The sequence below is a fragment of the Aotus nancymaae genome, unplaced genomic scaffold (assembly GCF_030222135.1).
Source record: "Aotus nancymaae isolate 86718 unplaced genomic scaffold, 86718_ANA_hifiasm-v0.15.2.pri h1tg000006l, whole genome shotgun sequence".
In the NCBI taxonomy this organism is placed as follows: Eukaryota; Metazoa; Chordata; class Mammalia; order Primates; family Aotidae; genus Aotus; species Aotus nancymaae.
The window spans coordinates 63,886,644-63,911,242 of NW_026988417.1; the positions used below are offsets into that span (position 1 = coordinate 63,886,644).

The 24,599-nt window shown below is 39.9% G+C and overlaps 1 protein-coding gene across 2 annotated transcripts in view; it reads left to right on the forward strand.

Moving 5' to 3' along the window:
* The window catches only part of MUC7 (mucin 7, secreted), a 70,135-nt gene that overhangs the window by 40,641 nt on the left and 4,895 nt on the right, over positions 1–24,599 (forward strand). Inside the window, exons 1-3 of one of the 2 annotated variants that reach the window (XM_064364387.1) lie at positions 14,580–14,713; positions 14,836–14,912; positions 16,630–16,698. In XM_064364387.1, coding sequence (XP_064220457.1) covers positions 16,645–16,698 — 54 coding nt within the window. In that variant the 5' untranslated portion in view covers positions 14,580–14,713; positions 14,836–14,912; positions 16,630–16,644. Of the gene's footprint in view, positions 1–14,579; positions 14,714–14,835; positions 14,913–16,629; positions 16,699–24,599 lie in introns of those variants that run through there. The other variant, XM_064364385.1, reaches the window with a different exon arrangement.

Sequence of the window (24,599 nt, forward strand, 5' to 3'; positions counted from 1 at the left end):
GGCTCATGCCTATAGTTCCAGCCACTTGGGAGACTGAGGTGGAAGGATCAGTTGAGCCTGGGCGATTGAGGCTGCAGTGAGCCATGATCATGCCACTGCATTCCAGCCTGGGTAACAGAGACCCTGTCTCAAAAAAAAATCCTCGGGTCCGGGCACGGTGGCTCACACCTGTAATCCCAGCACTTTGGGAGGCCGAGGCGGGTGGATCACGAGGTCAAGAGATCGAGACCATCCTCGTCAACATGGTGAAACCCCGTCTCTACTAAAATACAAAAAATTAGCTGGGCATGGTGGCGCATGCCTGTAATCCCAGCTACTCAGGAGACTGAGGCAGGAGACTTGCCCGAACCCAGGAGGCGGAGGTTGCGGTGAGCTGAGATCGCGCCATTGCACTCCAGCCTGGGTAACAAAAGAGGAAAAAAAAAAATCCTCAACAACAACAAAAAAATCTGAGTCTCAAAAAAAAACAAAAAAGATCCTCAACAAAATACTAGCAAATTGAACCTAGCAGCACATCAAAAAGCTAATACACCACACTCAAGTAGGCTTTATTCCTGGAATGCAAGCCCGCTTCAATATACACAAATCAATAAATATGTTTCACCACATAAACAGTATCAAAAGCAAAAACCATATGATTATCTCAATAGACACAGAAAATCTTTCAAAAAGATCAAACATCCCTTCATGAAAAAAGAAGAAACTAGACAACCAAAGGGAAATATCTCAAAATAATAGCCATGTATAACAAACCCATAGCCAACATCATACTGAGTGGGCAGAAGTGTGAACCCATCCCCTTGAGAACTGAAGAAAAAGATGTCTACTCTTACCACTCCTATTCAACATAATACTGGAAGTCCTAGCCAGAGCAATTAAGCAAGAGAAAGAAATAAAAGGCATCCACGTAGGAAAGGAAGAAGGCAAACTATCTCTCTTCATTGACAATAGGATTCTATATCTCGAAAATCCTAGACCTTGCCAAAAGACTTTTAGAATTAATAAACAACTTTAATAAAGTTTCAGGATACAAAATCAACATTAAAAAAACTAGTAGCATTTCTATACACCAACAATATCTAGTCTGAGAGTAAAATCAAGAACACAATCTCACTACAATGACCACGAAGAAAATGAAATATCTAGGAATAGAGCTAACCTGTAGTCCTACAAGGAGAACTACAAAACACTGCTGAAAGAAATAGGAGATGATACAAATAAATGGTAAACATACCATGATCATGGATTGGAAGAATTAATATCATATAAACAGCCATAGTGCCCAAAGCAATTTACAGATTTAACACTATTCCTATCAAACTATCAATGTTATTCTTCACAGAATTAGAAAAAATTATTCTAAAATTCATATGGAGCCAGAAAAGAGCTTGATTAGCCAAAGCAATACTAAGCAGAAGGAACAAAACCACAGGCATCAAGTTACCCAACTTCAAACTACCTACAGGGATACAGTAACCAAAACAGCACAGTACTGGCACAAAAAGAGACACATAGACCAGTGGAACAGAATAGAGAACCCAGAAATAAAGCTGCACACCTACAACCATCTCATCTTCAACAATGCTGGCAAAAGTGAGCAATGGAAAAAGAACTCTCTATTCAATAAATGGTGGGTGGACTAGCTTACAAGCCACATGTAGAAAAGTGAAATGGGACCTCTGCCTTTCACCATATACAAAAATTAGCTCAATATCAATTAAATATTGAAACATAAGACCTCATACTTACAAATCCTAGAAGAAAACCTGGGAAACACCATTCTGGACATTGGCCTTTGGAAAGAATTTATAGCTAAGTCCTCAGGAATTGCAACAAAAACAAAAATAGAAACATGGGACCTAATTAAACTAAAGAGCTTCTGCACAGCAAAGGAAACTATCAAGAGAGTAAACAGACAACCTACAGAATGGAAGAAAATGTTTGCAAACTCTGCATCTGACAAAGGTCTAATATCCAAATTCTATAAGGAACTTAAAAACTCAACAAGCAAATAAAACAAATTACCCCATTAGAGAGTGGTCAAAATCATGAACAAATACTTTTCAAGACAAACAAGTGGCCAAGAAACATGAAAAAATGCTCCCATCACTAATCATAAGAGAAATGCAAATCAAAACTGCAATGAGATATCATCTCATACCAGTCAGAATGGTGATTATTCAAAAGTCAAAAACCAGCAGGTGCTGTCAAGGCTGCAGAAAAAGGGGAATGCTTATACACCATTAGTGGGAATGTAAATAAGTTCAGCTACTGTGGAAAGCAGTTTGGAAGTTCCTCAAAGAACTTAAAACAGAACTACCATTTAACCCAGAAATCCTGTTACTGGGTATATACCTAAAAGAAAACAATTGTTATAGCAAAATAACAGGTGCACTCACATGTTAATCACAGCACTACACACAAGAAAAAAAAAACATAGAATCAACCTAGGTGCCCATCAACAGTGGATTGGTTAAAGAAAATGTAGTATACATGTATCTTGGAATATATGCAGCCATATAAAAGAACAAACTCATGTCCTTTGCAGCAACATGGATGCAGCTGAAGGCCATTATCCTAAGCAAATTAATGCAGGTACACAGAACCAAATACATATTCTCACTTATAAGTGGAAACTAAACATTGAATACTCATGGACTTAAAGATAGCAACAATAGACACTGGGGACTACCAGAGAGAAGACAGAAGAGGCGAAGGTCAAAAAACTAACTTTGGGTACTTTGTTTAGTACCTGGGTGATGGAATCATTCATACCATCAGCATCATGAAATATACCCACATAACAAATCTGTACTTGTACCCCCTGAATCTAAAATAAGAGGGAGGGAAGGAGGGAGGGAGGGAGGGAGGGAGGAAGGAACGAAGGAAGGAAGGAAGGAAGGAAGGAAGGAAGGAAGGAAGGAAGGAAGGAGGGAAGGAGGGAAGGAGGGAAGGAGGGAAGGAGGGAGGGAAGGAGGGAAGGAGGGAAGGAGAGAGGGAGGGAGGGAGGGAAAGAGGGAGGGAGGGAAGGGAGGAAGGAAGGAAGGAAGGAGAGAAAAAGCATGAAATGGGTATGAGGTCTGTTGAAGCAAATGGCACAGATGGGGACAGGGGAGCAGAAGATAACAGATAACGAAATCCTTGAAAGCCAAGTTAAGATATTCCACTGTCAATATGTTTGTAGAAAGTAGGAAATCATTGCAGTGATTGAAGAAAGGAGTCTTATGCTCTAACTGGTATTTCAGTAAGGTCAATTTACCATGTGAAGAATAAACTGGAGAGGAAAAAAAAGAAAAAACAGAAGTCAGAACAGTAACCAAGAAGCTAGGACAATAATCTAAGCCACTGGTTCTCAAACTTGCTTGTGCTTCAAAGTCACCTGTTGAGTTAGGTGTTTGGGTCTCATGCGCAGTAAGTCTAAAGTGCCACTAATTAGAAGAATTAGATACAGAAAGAAAAAGAGATTTCGAAGAAATGTAAGTGCTTTGCTTTGGGGCACAGTCTTTTTACAATGCACATGGAACATGGAAGTTAATTTTGTGGGCAGGCAGTTAGAGAAGTGGATTCTAGAATATAAGAGAAAGTGTAATTGGAGAGTCATTGATATCCCATTCAAAATAAATTCAGGTTGAAAATGCAAAAATAAAACAAGAAGTTAATTGTTTTACAGACTCTAAAGCTTCAACTGAAGTATATGTTATCCCTTTTTTTTTTTTTTTTTTTTTTGAGATGCGTCTTGCACTGTCGCCCAGGCCAGAAAATGATGCAATGGTGTGATCTCAGGTTACTGCAATCTCCACTTCCTGGGTTCAAGTGATTCTCTCACCTCAGTCTCCTGAGTAGCTGAGACTACAGGCACCTACCACCATGCCAGGCTAATTTTTTTGTTTTGTTTTGTTTTTTAAGTAGAGACAAGATTTCACCATGTTGGTCAGGCTGGTCTCAAACTCCTGACCTCAAGTAATCCACCTGACTCGGTCTCCTAAAGTTCTAGAATTACAGGTGTGAGCCACCATGCCTGGCCATTATCCTCCTTTAAAAGTAGATTCTCAGCCCCTAGCTATATGAAAAATCATTATACTCACAGTCAAACACTCAAAATTAAATGTAGAAATGTAAAAAAAAAAAAAAAAAAAGGCAAAGAAAAAATTCTAACGTCTTTGGGTAGATGGGAGATGCCAGAAAAAGAAACTGGTTTTCAAGCAGTAAATGAACTGGTAAAGCAATCTATGATTCGGTGAAGAGATAAAGCAGTCGCTGTTAAACAGAGCCCACTTAAACAGAAGAAGCCAATGTTTCTCATAAAAATATCAAATAAATCCACTGAAACATATTTTTTCTGTGGTAAAAAAATATGTTACTTAAAAATATATTATTTTTAATAGTAGATGAAGCTCAGTGAAGAAATAGATTTCATGACACAGAAATTTCCTTTGAAGTCAAACTTATTAAAATGCATGTATTAAATAAAAGAATGTGGATTTTCTGTCCTTTTCCGAGCAGAAAATTACTATTGGATAAGGTGCTCAGGTCAAACACTTAAAACCTTAAACAAAAGTCAGAACAAACTAAAAAGACAAGAACTAGAAACCAAATGTTAACTGTTCAGAGGTAAGGACACTAGTTAAAAAGTAAAAACTTGTAAACTCGCTTATTATGTATTTAAATCAGTAATTATTCTTTTTTCTAAGGACATGGATTTTCCAATAATTAAAAAAATCTATCTGTGTTCATATGTAAAACAAAAATTATCTCATCCTAACACCACTTATGTTATTTAGCCTGTCAGACTTTGCATCTAAAAAACACAAAGAGGAGTTTCTATGTAATGCCTCTGTAACGTCATTGCTCCTGTCCCAAGACAATGTAGGGTGAAATGCAGTTTTTTTTTTTTTTTTACTTAAGTTCTAGGATACATGTACAGCACATGCAGGTTTGTTACATAGGTATACATGTGCAATGGTGGCTTGCTGCACCTATTAACCCATCATCTAGGTTTTAAGCCCCACATGTATTAGGTATTTGTCCTAATGCTCTCCCTCTCCTTGCCCCCGACTCCTGACAGGCCCCAGTGTGTGATGCTCCCCTCCCTGTGTCCATGTGTCCTCATTGTTCAACTCCCACTTATGAGTGAGAACATGCAGTGTTTGCTTTTCTGTTCCTGTGTTAGTTTGCTGAGAAAGATGGCTTCCAGCTTCATCTGTGTCCCTGCAAAGGACATGAACTCATTCTTTATTATGGCTGCATAATATTCCATGGTGTATATGTGCCACATTTCCCTTATCCAGTGTATCATTGATGGGTGTTTGGGTTGGTTCCAAGTCTTTGCTATTGTAAATAGTGCTGCAATAAACATATATGTGCATGTGTCTATATAGAATGGAAATGCAGCTTTTTTTCAGTTTCTGTTTGTGCAGTGGTTCAACATTAACTTTATCAGGTATAAATAAAAGGGTTAGTTTCTTTCTATGCACCTGTAACAATGTTGTGAGTTAATTTCCACAACCTTAAGTTGGAAGCAGAAGTTCTTGAGTGGCTTCCAAAATTAATACAAATTTCCCCATGAGGCAGAAGCTTGGATGTCACAACCAACACTACCTATAAAACACTATAAATTTGCTTCCTTATTGCCCTAAGTGTGAAATGCTTGCATCTAACAGTTTCACAAATAGTAATAGCTAACATTTATTGGGCATTTATTTTGTGCTGGATACTGCTAAAGATTTAATTAGAAAAGAGAAAGATATAAAGGAAGTAGTCAAATTATCTTTACTAGCATATGATATGCTCTTATACTTGGAAAAACCTAAAGATTCCATTAGAAAACTATTAGAACTGAGGAACAAATTCAGTCAAGTTGCAGCAGGATACAAGACCAACATACAAAAATTAGTAGCATTTCTATATGCCAACAGTGAACAGCGGGAAGAAGAAATGTAAAAGTAATCTCATTTACCATAGTTACACGTAAAAAATTAAACACCCAAAAATTAACCAAAGAAGTGAAAGATCTCTATAATAAAAACTACGAAACACTGATGAAAGAAATTTAAGAGGATACCAAAAAATTGAAACATACTCTATGCTCATAGATTGGAAGAATCAATATAGTCAAAATGTTCATACAACTCAAAGCAATCTACAAATCAACACAATCCCTGTCAAAATACTAGTGACATTCTTCACAGAATTAGAAAAAATTATTCTAGAACTCATATGGAGCCAAAAAAAGCCTGAATTGCCAAAGCAATCCTAAGGAAAAAGAACAAAACTGGATAAATCACATTACCTGACTTCAAATTATACTCCAGAGCTATGGTAACCAAAACAGCATGAGACTGACATTTACAAAAAGACACAGGGCCGGGCGCGGTGGCTCACGCCTGTAATCCCAGCACTTTGGGAGGCCGAGGCGGGTGGATCACGAGGTCAAGAGATTGAGACCATCCTCGTCAACATGGTGAAACCCCGTCTCTACTAAAAATACAAAAAAATTAGCTGGGCATGGTGGCGCCTGCCTGTAATCCCAGCTACTCAGGAGGCTGAGGCAGGAGAATTGCCTGAACCCAAGAGGTGGAGGTTGCAGTGAGCCGAGATCGCGCCATTGCACTCCAGCCTGGGTAACAAGAGCGAAACTCCGTCTCAAAAAAAAAGAAAAAGATACATAGACTAGTGGAACAGAATAGAGAACTCAGAAACAAATCCACACACCTACAGTGAACTCATTTTTGACAAAAGTGCCAAGAACATACATTGTGGAAAATAAAGTCTCTTCAGTAAATGGTACAGGGAAAACTGAAAATCCATATGCAGCAGAAGGAAACTAGACCCCAATCTCTCACCACATATAAAAATCAAATTAAAATGAATTAAAGACTTAAATTGAATACCTCAAACTATGAAACTAGTACAAGAAAACATTGGGAAAATTTTCCAGGACATTGGTCTGGGCAGTAATTTCTTGAGCAACACCCCAAAAGCACAGGCAACCAAAAGAAAAATGGACAATTAGGATTGCATCAAGTTAAAAACCTTCTGCACAGCAAAGAATACAATCAACAAAGTGAAGATAACCCACATAATGGGAGAAAATATTTCCAAACTACCCATCTAACAAAAGACTAATAACCAGAATATATAAGGAGCTCAAACAACTCTATAGAAAAAAAATCTAATAATCCAATCAAAAAATAGAAAATCTGAATAGACGTTTCTCAAAAGAAGACATACAAATGGCAAACAGGCATATAAAAAGCTGCTCAACATTATTGATCATGAGAGAAATATAAATCAAAACTACAGAAAGATATAATCTCACCCCAGTTAAAAACACTTATATCCAAAAGACAGGCAATAACAAATGCTGGAGAGGATGTGGAGAAAAGGGAACCCTTGTACACTGTTGGTGACAATGTAAATTAGTACAACCACTATGGAGAACAGTTTGGAGGTTCCTCAAAAAAAAGAAAAACAGAGATACTATGTGATCCAGCAGTCCTACTGCTGAGTATATACCCGAAGAAAGGAAATCAGTATATCAAAGAGATATTATATGGTTTTTGACTGGAACTATTTTATCAAATATGATTATTGCTACTCCTGCTCAATTTTGGTTTCCATTTGCATGTAATATCTTTTTCCATCCCTTTACTGTTAGTCTATGTGCTTCTTTGCAGAAAAAGTGTGTTTTTGTAGGCAGCATATGGCTGATTTATGTGTCTTTATCCTTTGAGCCAGTCTCTATCTTTTAAGTGGAGAATTTAACCCATCTACATTCAGAGTTATCATTGATATATGAGGTTTTGTTACTGTCATATTTTTAGTTGTTTTCTAGTTGGTTTGTATAATCTTTGTTCCTTTCTTCTTCTCTATCTGTCCTTGTGGTGTGTTGGTTTCCCGTGGTGGTACTTTTTGTGTCTTCTTCCTCCCTCATTTGTGTGTTTGCTTTACTAGTGAGTTTTTCACTTCCATGTGTATTTATGATGATAACTGACATCCTTCCAGATTTTGGAGTCCCTTGAGCATTTCTTGTAAGGTCGGTCTAGTGGTGATAAATTACCTCATCATTTGATTGTATGGAAAAGACTTTATTTCTCCTTTATTTTTAAAGAATAATTTTGTTGTATATATTATCCTTGGGTGACAAGTTTTTTTATTTCAGCATTTTGAATATATGATTCCATTCTCTCCTAGCCTGAAATGTTCTGCTGAGGAGTTCACTGTTAGTCTGATGAGAGCACTTTTATAGATGGCTAAATACTTTTCTTTTGCCATTTTTAGAATTTTCCCTTGGTCGTTCACTTAATAGTTTGACTATAATGTGCCAGAAAGATGACATTTTTGCATTGTATCTGTTTGGGTATAACTGGGCCTCCTATATCTGGATGACTATATTTCTTGCTATAATTGAGAAGTCTTGATCTATTATTTTATTAAATTTTTCAAACTCCTTTGTTCTCTATTTGCCTTTGAGGCTACCTATATTTTGTGCCTGGTCACTTTATAGAGTCCTATATATCACAAAGACTTTGTTCATTGTTTTTATTCTTTTTTTTTTATTTTTGTCTGACTGGGTTATAAAAATAAATAAATAAATTACCTACCTCTATATTCTGAGAATATTTTATCTGATCTAGTCTATTGTTGAAGCTTTCAAATGTATTTTAATTAGAGGAGTTCTTTAGTTCTAGAATTCCTCCTTGGTTCCTTCAAATGATATCTGTCTCATCTGTAAATTTCTTATTCATATCTTGAATTTTTTTACAGCCATAAAAAAGGATGAGTTCATGTCCTTTGCAGGGACATGGATGAAGCTGGAAACCATCATTCTCAGCAAACTAACACAAGAACAGAAAACCAAACACCACGTTTTCTCATTCATAAGTGGTAGTTGAACAATGAGAACTCATGGACACAGGGAGCGGACCATCACACACCAGTACTTGGCTAGGGGTGGGGGAGCGATAGCATTAGGAGAAATATCTAATGTAGATGATGGGTTGGTGGGTGCAGCAAACCACCATGTTACATGTATACCTATGTAACAAACCTGCACATTCTGCACATGTATCCCAGAACTTAAAGTATAATTTTAAAAACATTAAAATAATAAATGCATAAATGTTACTCATATCTGAAAGGAACTGGATTCAGTCATAATATGTCCAGATATTCTTATAGTTTCCCAATATTTAAAGAAAATTAAATTGTTATCTCCAGGCATGAGTTAGGACTGAGAATAATTAGACATTTTTTGAAATTATATCAATTTTTGAGATCATTACAATTTATCACTAATTGTGCAATAATAAGTGATATGAAAACTTTTCTACTGAAGCCATGTACTCAGAAAAGCTTGTTTCAGATCAATAAAAATTGTTCTCTACAGTCAATTTAAACTATAACAAGTATATTCCAATATCATACTGAATGGGCAAAAACTGGAAGCATTCCCTTTGAAATCTGGCACTAGACAAGGATGCCCTATCTCACCACTCCTATTCAACATAGTATTGGAAGTTCTAGCCAGAGAAATCAGGCAAGAAGAAGAAATAAAGGGTATTCAATTAAGAAAGGAGGAAGTCGAGGTTGGATCCAAGATGGCCACTTAGGAGGAAGTCGGGATTGCAGCTCCAAGAGAAGGCGCAGAGGGTGAGTGGACGCTGCATTTCCAGACGGATTTTTACTGCCCACAGACCAGGAGATTCACAGGAGGAAAAGCCCCACGGGTCGCCAGCACCACTGGTTTGAGCGGAGTGGCCGCTCAGCCTACGCCCTGGGGTGGGGGGCAGTGGCTTCTTATGCAGAGCGAGAGAGACAGAGTTCGCTCTGAGCCAGCAAGGGGAGCCGAAGCAGGGAGCCAAGCCAGGAGACCCCCGGGCAAGGGAGAGCCACGAATCTCAGAGCCACTGCTTCGGCTGACGCAGCGGCACACAGGGCAGCGGATTTTAACTGCCCACAGACCAGGAGATTCACAGACGGAGAAGCTCCACGGGTTCCCAGCGCCGCTGGGTGGACCGGAGCAGCCGCTCAGCCTGCACCAGGGGCGGGGAGCAGCGGCTCCTTGAACAAAGTGAATGAGACTGTGTCCCCTCTGGGCCAGCAAGGGGAGCTGTGGCAAGGAGGCAAGCCAAGAGATTACCGGACAAAGAGGGCCCCTCTGGAACACGGCTGAACCCGGGACGGTCCAGCTCTGTGGGGGAGGGGCGTCCTCCATCTGGAAACACCCTGCAGTTCCCGGGGCAATTTTCCGTAACCAAGATAACCTGCCACTACAGAGACTCCATCACTACAGGGGCGGGCCAGCATAGCGGAAGCAGTTCTAACCACACCCACAGGACTGCAGGGAAGCTCACACGGAAGCTGGGCAGAGTCCACAGCAGCTCAGCGAAGCCTCTGCAGGCTGAGTGTGACTAGACTGCCACCTTGTGGGCAGGGAAAATGGTAGCAACACAGCTGAAAAGCATAAAGCGCTAACCCCCTGGGCCAGAACACCTGGGGAGAAGAAAAGGGGGTTTATGAGTTCAGCTGCTGCAGACTTAAAATTACCAAAATCAGAAAGACAGCAACTACAAAGTCAATAGGCGGATAAATCCACAAAGATGGGAAGAAACCAGCGCAAAAAGGATGAAAACACCCAAAACCAGAACACCTCTCCCCTACAAGGCAGCATAACTCCTCACCAGCACGGGAACAAGACTGGACGGAGAATGAGTGTGATGAAATGACAGAATCAGCTTTCAGAAAATGGATAATAAGAAACTTCTGTGAGCTAAAAGAACATGTTCTAACCCAATGCAAAGAAACTAAGAACCTTGAAAAAAGACTTGATGAAATGCTAACGAGAATGGACAACTTAGAGAGGAATATGAGTGAATTGCTGGAGCTGAAAAACACAACATGAGAACTTCGCGAAGCATGTACAAGTTTCAACAGCAGAATTGACCAAGCAGAAGAAAGGATATCAGAAGTCGAAGATCAACTCAATGAAATAAAACGAGAAGGGAAGATTAGAGAAAACAAGGTAAAAAGGAATGAACAGAGTCAACAAGAAATATGGGACTACGTGAAAAGACCTAATCTACGTTTGATAGGTGTACCTGAATGTGACGAAGAGAATGCATCCAAGCTGGAAAATACTCTTCAGGATATTATCCAGGAAAACTTCCCCAACCTAGCAAGGCAGGCCAATATTCAAGTCCAGGAAATACAGAGAACACCACAAAGATATTCCTCTAGAAGAGCAACCCCAAGGCACATAATCATCAGATTCACCAGGGTTGAAATGAAGGAGAAAATACTAAGGGAAGCCAGAGAGAAAGGTCGGGTTACCCATAAAGGGAAACCCATCAGACTCACAGCAGATCTCTCAGCAGAAACCCTACAGGCCAGAAGAGAGTGGGGGCCGATATTCAACATCCTTAAAGAAAAGAACTTTCAACCCAGAATTTCATATCCAGCCAAACTAAGCTTCATAAGTGAAGGAAAAATAAAATCCTTTGAGAACAAACAAGTACTCACAGATTTCATCACCACCAGACCAGCTTTACAAGAGCTCCTGAAGGAGACACTACACATAGAAAAAAACAACCAGCACCAGCCACTCCAAAAACGCACGAAATGGTAAAGAGCAGCAACACAATGAAGAATCTGCATCAACCAATGGGCAAAAAGGCCAGCTAGCATCAAAATGACAGAATCGAATTCACACTTAACAATATTAACCCTAAATGTAAATGGACTAAATGCCCCAATCAAAAGACACAGACTGGCAAATTGGATAAAAAGCCAAAACCCATCAGGGTGCGGTATCCAGGAAACCCACCTCACATGCAAGGATACACAAAGGCTCAAAATAAAGGGATGGAGGCAGATTTACCAAGCAAATGGAGAGCAAAAAAAAGCAGGAGTTGCAATTCTCATCTCTGATAAAATAGACTTTAAAGCAACAAAGATCAAAAGAGACAAAGAAGGACATTACATAATGGTAAAAGGATCAATGCAACAAGAAGAGCTAACGATCCTAAATATATATGCACCTAATACAGGAGCACGCAGACACATAAGGCAAGTTCTTAAAGACTTACAAAGAGACATAGACTCCCACACATTAATAGTGGGAGACTTCAACACACCATTGTCAATATTAGACAGATCAACGAGACAGAAAATTAATAAAGATATCCAGGACTTGAACTCAGACCTGGAACAAGCAAACCTAATAGACATTTACAGAACTCTCCACCCCAAATCCACAGAATATACATTCTTCTCAGCACCACATCACACCTACTCTAAAATTGACCACATAATTGGAAGTAAATCACTCCTCAGCAAATGCAAAAGAACGGAAACCATAACAAACAGTCTCTCAGACCACAGTGCAATCAAGTTAGAACTCAGAATTCAGAAGCCAACCCAGAACTGCACAGCCTCATGGAAATTGAACAACTTTCTCCTGAATGTTGACTGGATAAACACTGAAATGAAGGCAGAAATAAAGATGTTCTTCGAAAACAACGAGAACGAAGACACCACGTACCAGAATCTCTGGGACACATTTAAAGCAGTCTCTAGAGGAAAATATATAGCAATAAGTGCACACATGAGAAGAAAGAACTAAAATTGACACTCTATCGTCAAAATTGAAAGAGCTAGAGGAGCAAGATCAAAAAAACTCAAAACCTAGCAGAAGACAAGAAATAACTAAGATCAAAGCAGAAATGAAGGAGATAGAGACACGAAAAACCCTACAAAAAATCAATAAATCCAGGAGCTGGTTTTTTGTAAAGATCAACAAAATAGACAGACCACTAGCCAGACTAATAAAAAAGAAAAGAGAGAATAACCAAATAGATGCAATAAAAAATGACAAAGGGGATATCACCACAGATGCCACAGAAATTCAAACCATCATCAGAGATTATTACAAACAACTCTATGCACATAAATTAGAAAACCTGGAAGAAATGGATAAATTCCTGGACAGTAGCCTCCTCCCATGCCTAAACCAGGAAGAAGTCGAAACCCTGAATAGACCAATAACAAAGAAGTTAGCTAACTTGTCAAAAATTACATGGCTGCTAACTAAGTGGAGAAGCAAGGACTCAAACCCAAAGAATGTAAGCCCTCATAGACTACATGGGCAAAAGAACAAACTGACTAGCTAGAAGTAGAATCACACCTTCAAAATTGTATTCAAGATTAACAATTTTACATAGTAGAAATATCTAATTTTGAAAATCTGTATTAAAATGGTTCTTATGTTCTTTCTTAAGTTCTTAAGTTTCTTTTTTTTTTTTTTTTTTATTCTTTTTTTTTTTTTTATTGCATTTTAGGTTTTGGGGTACATGTGAAAAACATGCAAGGTTGTTGCATAGGTGCATACGTGGCAGTGTGATTTGCTGCCTTCCTCCCCTTCACCCATATCTGGCATTTCTCCCCATGCTATCCCTCCCCGATTCCCCACCCCCCCGCTGTCCCCCCCACTCCCCCACAACAGACCCCCATGTATAGTGCTCCCCTCCCTGTGTCCATATGATCTCCTTGTTCAACACCCGCCTATGAGTGAGAACATGTGGTGTTTGATTTTGTGTTCTTGTGTCAGTTTGCTGAGAATGATGGTTTCCAGGTTCATCCATGTCCCTACAAAGGACGCGAACTCCTCGTTTTTAATGGCTGCATAATATTCCATGGTGTATATGTGCCACATTTTTCCTGTCCAGTCTATCATCGATGGGCATTTGGGTTGGTTCCAGGTCTTTGCTATTGTAAACTGTGCTGCTATGAACATTCGTGTGCATGTGTCCTTATAGTAAATAAATACTTATAAAATGACTGACCTGGATAGCAAAATATCACTACCATAGGGGGAAAGGGAGAAAATTTTCTAGGATAAAAGAAACTAAAGACATAACAAGTAAATGCAACACACAGCCCTTAATTCAGTCCTGGTAGGAACAAAAGGACTCAAAATATATAAGGACTCAAAAATATAAAAATATTTTGGGCAAAAGTGGGAAAATTTGAGTATTAACTCAATTTTAGATTATATGTTTGAATTATTAATATTGTTATAGGTTGATGATGTTATGTTACAAAAGAAAGGCTTCTTAGAGATAAATGCTGAAATAGAGAGTAGCCATTACAATTTCTGTAATTTACCTTAAAATACTTCAGCAAAACAATTAAAATATATAGCAAAATGTTAACAATTATGAAAACTAGGGAATCAGTATATAGTTGTAGATTGTACTACACTTCTTACTTTTCTACGTTTGACTATTTTTCAAGACAAAAAAATCAAAAAAATTTAATTGCTTGTATTAAAAACTTCAGTGTTCATTTTTCAGCTTTAAATATAGTCCTGCACCAGTACTTGGCACCACATTACTTTTTTAAATCCTCTGTCCTTTATCAACTTGTCTTATTGACAAGGAAATATGGTGTTCCATCACATTAACTGTCAGAAGGCAATCACTCTGCTTACTTTGAGAGCCCAACAGGAAAGAGTGGATCATCTGTTCCTGTTGGGAGGACCTGGGCCATGGTTGTTCATTTCTCCATAAGTGCCATCAATCACTGTTGCACACTCATCAAGCACATAAGTTTCTCATTGAGAACCTCTGATCGTCATTGTGTTCGTCAGGAAGAAATTGATGTACAAAGAACTACTGTCAACCTCAGCAAACCACAACTATTCTTTTCTTTAAAAGCAAATTCCTTGACACAAGTGACCTTATCTTAAATCTAATAAATTTCCTATTTCCAAAAAGCTCAACTGGAGGGTTATAAAACTTGAAAATTCTCTTGTGCTTTCTCTTATTTTGCTTCTAGTTGCCATCCTCAAAGGATTGACTAAAAGCAAGCAACTGGATTGAACACCCTAAGAAGAAAGATTCGCACTGCACCAGGTATGTGGATATTTTTTCTAAATTCCAGTTCTAGATTCTAATAAACTAAATAGCTTTCAAGTAATATACATATATTAAGTAATAGCAATAGTTGTTCTGACACAGTTATTCTCCTCTTTTCTTATGAACTACCAAACTGCGTGATAACATTAAATTCATATGTTATTAGAACAAAATGTGATTGGTAGGAATGTTTTTTGGTCTTGAAAATAAAAAATAATCTGACAATGTATTGGGAAACTGAAGAACAATAAGTAACTATTTCTTTTTTCGATTGGGCCAGATTGTTTTCTTCTTAGTATGCTAGTACTATAATAATACCACTGAGACTTTATTATGGATAAGGCATTATTCTCAGTATGATTTGTAATACATATTATTCCAGTCAATACTCAGGACATTCTTATGATATAAGATTGCAACTCACTCAGAGTCATGCAGTGAGTGGCAGAGTCACACAATAAGTGGGCAGAGCTTAAATCAAGTCTCTGACTGACTCTAACACTGTTTTATAAACCACAGGATTGTATTGTAAAGCATGTCTGACAGCCCACCACCACATTGACATGCACACTAACTTACCTGCTCTAATATGTCGTCTCTCTATATGATTTAACCTTTATTTTTTTTCTAAAGCTGATAAGCTGAGATGTACATATTACATATATAATGAAAATGAAAAAAATAAAAGACTGCATTATTCTCTCACTCTTCCCTTCTACAACCTATAGTCAAAATACAATTCTCTTTTGCAAGTAGTTATTTTTTAAAAAGTATTAAGTCTGCACTATGTACTAGGCATGATAATATAACAATGAATAAAGCAAAATTCCTGTCATTTTGGGATTTAAGAAAAGGATATCAGCCAGACACAGTGGCTCACACCTGTAATCTCAGCATTTTGGGAGGCCGATTTGGGTGGATTGCTTGAACCCAGGAGTTCAAGACCAGCCTGAGCAACACAGTGAAACCCTATGTCTACAAAAAATAAATAATAATAATAATAATAACAATAAGCAGGAGTGGTGGCGTATGACTGTAGTCCAGCTACTAGGGTGTCCAAGGTGAGAAGATTGCTTGAGCCTGGCTGGTGCAGGCTGCAGTGAACCGTGAGCGTGCCACTTCACTCCAGCCTGGACAACAGAGTGAGAATCTGTCTTAAAAAAAAGGCAAAAGAAAAAGGATCTCAAATGGCAAAATCTTCAGTAGAATTAAATTAGGGGAAGAGTCCATTTGACATGGTTCTTTGTTCCAAGTGACAGCCTCATATCACAGAGACAAAGAGCATCTTCCTACAACATCAGGAATCTTTAGAAAACTCTACGGTATTAGGTCATTTATATGATGGTTTCCCAGAAAGACAGAGAGATGTCTTGAATTAGAATAGAAATAAGAAGAAGATCATTTCCTTCTCTTATTACTAAACTTCCTAAGATCCTGCCTTTCCTAGCCAATCTTTAATATCAATAGATGCTCATTTGGCAAACTAGCTAGAAAAATTCTTGACTCTCCTCCATTGCTTCCTCTTTAAAATAATGCATTTTAGGCCTGAAGCAATTTTCTATCACCGCTATGGAATGCAAATGTATACATAATTTTCAGAAACCATTGGCCTCTTTTAGTCTGTACTTTCTAATAACGATAAGTCATTTACTAAAATGCATTCCTCTCCCATAATATCATAACTAATAGTAAGCCAAGTTTCTGCTTTTCCCAGGAGACATCAGAAAGAATGGAAACTCTGCCGCTGTTTGTGTGCATCTGTGCACTGAGTGCTTGCTTCTCGGTAAGTATCTATCCAAATAAGATTTTTCTTTAAGTATCAATAGTACCTACCTGGGACTTTTAAAGCATAATAAGCAATCCCTATTTCCAAGAAGTTTGACATCTTTTATTTCCATGAAACATAAAAATATAGATAATTGGCCAGTGCAGTGGCTCACACCTGTAATCTCAGCACTATGGGAGGCCAAGGAGTGAGAATCACTTGAGCTCAGAAGTTCAAGACCAGCCTGAGTAAAATAATGAGACTGTGTCTCTATAAAAAAAACAAAAAAATTTCAATTAGCCAGGTATGATGGTGCATGCCTGCAATCCCAGCTACTCGGAGGCTGAGGTGGATCTTGAGCCTAGGAAGTCAAGGCTGTGGCAAGCTGTAATCACACCACTGTGCCCCAGCCTGGGCAACAAAATGAGACTCTGCCTTAAAAATATAGATAGATAGATAGATAGATAGATAGATAGATAGATAGATAGATAGAGCATAAGGAAATAATTTGTTTCATTTATCCAATATCTATAAAGTACAAACTTTATAATGAGTTTGATGAGATCTGACAAGAGATGAAAACTCGTATTTCTAAGGCCTTTAGGTCTTGGTATGGAATATGGATTGAAATCTGTCAGGAAGTCTCAGCATGATCAAAGCACCCCAGGGGAGTAACATGATGGGATTCTCAGGAGAAAACAGGTAGCAGGGAACAAAAGCTGAGATGAGGAGACTTAGTCAGGAAGCTATGGCAGTGGTCCAGATAAAAGATGATGGTGATTTGCACTAAATGTCAGCAGTTAAAAGATGAGAGTTGGTTTAGGATATATTTTTGTGATTGAGTCTACTATATCATCTGCCGGATTGTATATGTAATAAAAAAAAGAAATGAACAGGCCAAGTACATTGGCTCAGGCCTATAGTCCCAGCACTTTGGGAGGCTGAGGCGGGCAGATCACCTGAGGTCAGGAGTTCGAGACCAGCCTGGCCAACATGGCAAAACCCCGTATCTGCTAAAAATACAAAAATTAGCTAGGTGTGGTGGCTGGCACCTGTAATCCCAGCTACTCAGAAGGCTGAGGCAAGAGAATTACTTGAACCTGGGAGGTGGAGGTTGCAGTGAGCTATCATGTCACTGTACTCCAGCCTGGGCAACAGAGCAAGACTGTCCCCTGCTCCAAAAAAAAAAAATGAACAAAAATGTTCTAGTTTGGGTCATGTTACATTTGAAATGGCTGTTAGATTTCTACATCGAGATATTAAGAAGAAAGTAGATATATATTGTCTGGAGTTCAGAAAGCAATCTAGGGGTAAAGTCTATATTTAAAACATATTTGAAGCCATGAGACCTTACAAGATCACCTACGGAGAAAATGTAGGACATTTGGATATGGGTTGAGAAAATAGAGGAGTCACAAGAGTAGACAAGAAAGTATGGCTTCCAAAACCAAGAGAAGATTACAAAGTGGACCTTCTATCTTTAAGAAATTTAGGGTGTACTGGCAAAGGAAGGTTAAAATTAATAATGATACAAGGTGATATATGCTGTAATAATAAAAATATTTTTCTCTAACGTTATGTACCTGTAAGTATTTATTCAATTTTATTTTAACAATATTTCAAATAATGATCAAGAAGTGGAATGTACTTTTATTGAATGAGGATAGATAGCCTCAGAATATTATGCCAGCAGAGTTGACAGGGCAGAAGAACTGAGGAAGTGGATGGAATTTACTCTTGAATATTCTCTTATTTCCCACTAACCATATAATAGCCACCAAAAAACAATCTTAGGCTTCTTCCCTGGACCCTAATGCTGATTTTGTGACTGTAGAAGAGCATTCAAGTTGGGCTCAGAAGATGTGGGCTTAAACTCATCTCTAATGTTTACCATCCAGATGAATCTTGAGCAATTTAGAATCTATTTACAGGGTCCCAATTTCCCTATGTGTAAAATAATAATAACACTATGTGCTTCACAAGGCTGCTGAAGGGTAAATGGGAATTTATAAATTATAAAATACAGTGTAAATGTAAAAATTATGGCTTAAGACTATTGTAATCTTAACTAACATACTAGTTGATAAGGCTTTAAGTTCTGAATACACACAGTGATGTTAACTTTTTAATAATTTAAATATTAATAAGGAATCTCTGGCTACCAACACCTCTGTATTGAAAGAAATAACTTTCCAATCAACACAAATAATTATGTTATATGGAATGATGAAACCTGGGTTTCTCTTCGGAGGTGGCCTTTCATCATACCTCCCACAAACCAAGACACCTAAAGAATCCTTTCTTCCAAGTGCTTAGAATAAATAAAACTCTTTAAACTTCTCAAATCTCAAAAAGTGAGCCAAGATAGCGCCACTGCACTTTAGCCTGGGCAACAGAGTGAGACTCTGTCTCAAAAATAAAAAGAAAAAGAAAAGAAAATACATAAATGTACCAGAGAGTAGCATCAACCCACAGCCAGAAAAGGTCAGCCCTGGAGCTCTAGCAACAACCTGCTTTTATGGAGTGATTTCAAGGAGCGGATAGTCTGACTCATCCCTTCCAGATATCCCAAAGGAAGACTTGAAGGGATGTATTCTAGCATCAGATGAAGAGCTCTGTCGAGTATAGCATTATTTAACATAATGCTTTTATTGTCTTTTAAAAAGGATCACAGATTTTCAAATGGTCATAAAAAATAAGCTAGTAGCAAATGAAGAAAATTAATGTACTTCCTAATTTCAGTTAAATTAAATCTTGGACTGGGTGTGGTGGCTCACACCTGCAATCCCAGCACTTTGGGAGACCAAGGTGGGCGGGTCACCTGAAGTTAGGAGTTCAAAACCAGCCTGGCCAACATGGTGAAACCCTGTCTCTACTAAAAATACAAAAATTAGCCAAGCGTGGGATGCACGCCTGTAATCCCAGCTTCTGGGGAGGTTGAGGCAGGAGAATCCCTTGAACCCGGGAGGCAGAGGTTACAGTGAGCTGAGATCATGCCACTACACTCCAACTGGGTGGCAGAGAGACTCCAACTCAAAAAAAAATTTTTTTTTAATGTAATCTTGACCTTTTACTCTTCTAGTTCTCTTCCTATTTCTTTTTTTTTTTTTCATTTATGACTATTTCTTTCATGACAATTTTTCCCTGCTTTTCCTTCCTCAGATAATTTGGCATTCCTTTAGTGATTTTTAAAGTTTTCTGCTCTTTCATACCCCTCCTTTCTTGCTCCAAGTGTCAGGTGTCTCTCCTTCTCCTTCCATGACTCCAGCCTGTTGCAGAAAATTTTACCTGACAAGAAACCCAAGCGGCACTCAGGGAAACGGAGGAACACACTTTATTACACCTGCAGGCCCAGAAGGGTTCACACCCAAAAGTCTGGACCCCGGCTAAGAAAAGTACACAGTTTTTATAGGTGAAGGGGTAGGGGAAGTAACTCAGAACTTTAGACAACGCAGCAGGTTTTAGATGACGCGGCAGTTTTCCTTAAGGTTTTTAGCTAGTAAGCAAGAAGCTGAGGTACAGAAGCAGAAAGAGACAGTTATTAGCAGAAAAACAGGGGCAGTTTTAAAATAGGGAAGTTGCTGACTATGTGCTAACATAATCCTGGGCAAAATTTCCTCTTCATCCCCCACTTTGATGCTCTCTTATGAATATTAGGGAGAATCACCTTTACACCCTGGTGCCTGTATTTAGCAGCTTGTACCCACTGAGGGCCAGCAACTGAGCATTTGTTTTTTTAATTACCATGGCTTCAATGAAGCGCCGATGTTAATTAGGCAAGGGCCGAAGGCAAGGGCCAAGAAGATTATTAATAGCAAAACAGAAAGTGACATTTTACACCAGACAGGGACAAGGAATGTCCCTCAAGGGACGACAATGATGACAGCACAACAGTAGAACAACAAATGCTGTCAGAATAGTTTTAAGTATTAAGACCTCAGTCCACATTTGCTGATTTAGTGGAGGCTCCTCAAGCTCTGGCCGTGCATTGACTAGTCAGCTTCCGGTTGTATGACTAGAGCAGGGCTTGACAAGTTCTCAGGATTCAGCTCGCCGGAGCATGATTTTTGTGGGGTGCCGAGGGTCTGATGTGCAGTCCACCAGTCCAGCGATGTGTTTGGGTGGGCCTTCTTGGCTCTGGAATAGTGTACCCACAAAACGACTCCTGCAACCTTGAGAGCAGTTGGGGTGACAAGGATTACAGTCTGGGACCCTGTCCAGACAGGCTGGAAGGGTTCCTTCTTCCAATCTTTCACCCAGACCTGGTTCCCAGGTTGGAAGGGATATACTGGATTGGCTAGGGAGATAGGTGCTTTCTCTATTACAAACTGACTGACCTGGGACAGCATCTTTTCTAATACCTGCAGCTGAGATGTTATGCTGCTTGTTTCCCTCAGCTGTCTCAAGTCTCCCCTCATCTTGTTAACCAGAAGGGGGAGCTTCCTGACTAGGATTTCAAAGGGTGAGTAACCGGCAGGTCCTGACATATACCATGACTGCAACAGGGCTAGGGGAAGCATATCTACCCAGGAAGCCTGGGTTTCCTGACAGAGCTTTGCTAGTGTAACCTTCAGTGTTTGATTTATGCGCTCCACTTTCCCTGAACTTTGTGTCCTGTAGGCTGTGTGAAGTTTCCACTTAATCTTGAGCATGCTGGTGAGGGCTTGGATGATCTTTGCCACAAATGCTCGCCCATTGTCACTGTGTATGGTGAGTGGAATCCCATATCAGGGAACAATTTCACGAAGTAGGACTTTCACTGCTTTTCGAGCCCTTTCCGTCTTGATTGGGAGTGCCTCAGCCCAGCCCGAGTATGTACATACAAGGACCAGTAGGTATTTGTACCCTTTACTGGGCTTGACTTCAGTGAAGTCCACCTCTATGTCCTCAAAGGGGTAGCTGCTCACCCATTGCACCCTGGGCAGGTTTCAGCAGCTGTGGGTTGTTTTAGCATAGGTAAGCCACTAATTGCTTACTGCAGCACAGAGTGTGGGGAGAGTTGCAATATAGTAATACCTGTTGAGTAAGGTCTCCAGAGCAGTTTTACCTCGGTAGGTAAGACCATAGCACTGAGTAACAACGGTATGAGCCAAGTTCCTAGGCACCACTGATCTGTCATCATGGAGTAGCCACCATTCTCCAGAACTCTGCTTTGCCCCCTCCTGCTGTGACAGGTTTTTTTTTTTTTTTTAAGAGTACTCTGGCTTTCCCACATCCTCTTGGAGCCAAGGGGTGACTGTGAACAAGTAGGTGGGGGCCTGCACAGGCCCCTTCTTCAGTGTGGCTGCCTTAGCTTCTTGGTCAGCCAGCCGGTTTCCTGTAGAGATAAGATCAGCTCCTCTTTGGTGGCCCTTGTAATGTATGACAGCCACCTCTTTGGGCTTCCAAACTGCTTCTAGCAGTCTGAGAATTTCTTCCTTATTTTTGACTTTTTTTCCTCCTACTGTTAGCAGCCCTTTTTTTTTTTTTGTATATCGCCCCATGAATGTGGACAGTTGCAAAGGCGTACTTGGAGTCAGTGTAAATTTGACCGCTTTGCCTTCCACGCAGCACAGGGCCTGAATGAGGGCATGTAATTCTGCCTGTTGTGCTGACCAGCCTCTGGGCAAGGGGGCTGCCTCGACCACTTCAGTGGTGGTGGTGACTGCATACCTTGCATACCTCCCCCCATTATGGATACAGCTGCTTCAATCGGTGAACAGGTTTAAGTTTGCCTTTGGGAGCGGACAGCCCTTGAAAATCTAGGACTGTGGGCTTAGACTGACTTTCCCCATGATGTGTGTACCCTTTTGAACGGTGACGCAAGACAGACAAAGGAGGGATGAAGGACCACTGAGATGCCCACCTGGTCGCACCCCTTGTGGGAACTTAGGCCCCTCTTAGCAGTCAGCGGGTCGGTATAATCACCCTACTTGGATGGAGCACAGCTTGCGCTCAGCTCGATGCCGCCATAAGCCTTACGAGGTTCACCATGGAAACGCAGGCTTGGGCCCAGTCGAGCTCCGTAGTTTGCACTGTGGAGCTACAGATAGGAGGTTCAAGAGCAGGCTCTTGAGCTCCCCACACACTCACACACTCACTCAGAGGTTATCACATTCCCACCCTAACCCGACAAATCCACCTGCTGTCTCCAAAGGGACACCCTCCTGGGAGGTGATCAGGCTCCCCTTCTGTCCGTAGATGGGCCTGGCCAGAGTCGGTCCGGAACCTTACCTTATCTGGACTTCCCTTCAGTTCAGTCCGTCTCCCCAAGGAGTCCGGCAAGCGGCAACGCCCGAGCAGCAGCAGTTCCCCTTCCAGGGAAGGAGGCCCTGAAGAAGCTTACGGGTGTGGGGGGGGGCGGGGGGCCTGCCTCGTTCCCCGGGAGGGAACATGCGAGCTATCCGTCCTTTCCAACCCCAAACCGGTGGCTCAAGGGGCCAGCGCGGTTGAATTTCCCGGTCAGGGAACCAAATGTTGCGGAAAATTTTACCTGACAAGAAACCCAAGCGGCACTCAGGGAAACAGAGGAAAACACTTTATTACGCTGGCGGGCCCAGAAGGGTTCACACCCAAAAGTCTGGACCCCGGCTAAGAAAAGTACACAGTTTTTATAGGTGAAGGGGTAGGGGAAGTAACTCAAAACTTTGGACAACGCAGCAGGTTTTAGACGACGCGGCAGTTTTCCTTAAGGTTTTTAGCTAATAAGCAAGAAGCTGAGGTACAGAAGCAGAAAGAGACAGTTATTAGCAGAAAAACAGAGGCAGTTTTAAAATAGGGAAGTTGCTGACTATGTGCTAACAAAATCCTGGGCAAAAGTTCCTCTTCAAGCCTACTCTCTCCTTGTTCCTCGTGTCTTCTCCCTCTTCTCTCCTCTCAAAAGTGCGGCTTGCAAGTGGAGAATCATTCTCCAAAAAGTTACGTAGTCTGAGACTCAGTTTTCCTATCCGTATAATGAAGATAATAACAGTACCCACCTTATGATATTGCTAAGAAATTAAATAAATTTGCATTTGTAAACCACGTAGAATAGGACCTAACATAAAGTAGGTGTTATGTGAAGACTTTTTTAATAAAAATAAAAAACAGATGTGAACAGGCAGGCAGAGTTGCTATCTTTAATACACTCTCACTGGCATATCTCTATTTATTATAAGCACCTCCGTACTTCAATCATCTAAACTCGAAACTTTAGAGACATGCATTTTCAACTCCTTCCTCTCTCAGACTTCTCTAAATCCAACTCTAATCCACAAGTTCTGTTGTAGCCACCTGTAAATGCCAATCATAATAACTAATCAATATATTAAGTAAATCAAACAAACTGGTCATTTGATACCTGTTCCAGGCCAACCTAACATTAAAATTAATGGGATTTTAATTAATTTGCCTTCATATAAAACTGTGATAGGTATTATTTTGGTCACCTAAACTAAAATAGTTGAAGCTATTTTACATATGAATAAACACTTTTAAATGTTAACATTTTAGTCAATAAGAAATTAGTTATTGTTATCATTTCATGCATTTACTCATTCAATTAATAGCTAATAAATACCTGCCATATGCAAGACATAGTTTTAGATATTGCACTTACAGAGGTGAATGAAACAGGGGTCTTCATGAGGCTCATGTGATTAAGGGAATGAACCACATAACTTTTTTTTAATTGCATTTTGGGTTTTGGGGTACATGTGAAGAACATGCAAGATTGTTGCATAGGTACACACATGGCAGTGTGATTTGCTGCCTTCCTCCCCTTCACCTATATCTGGCATTTCTCCCCATGCTATCTCTCCCAAACTCCCCACCCCTTACTGTCCCTCCCCTATTTCCCCCCAACAGACCCCAGTGTGTGATGCTCCCCTCCCTGTGTCCATGTGTTCTCATTGTTCAACACCCACCTATGAGTGAGAACATGCAGTGTTTGATTTTGTGTT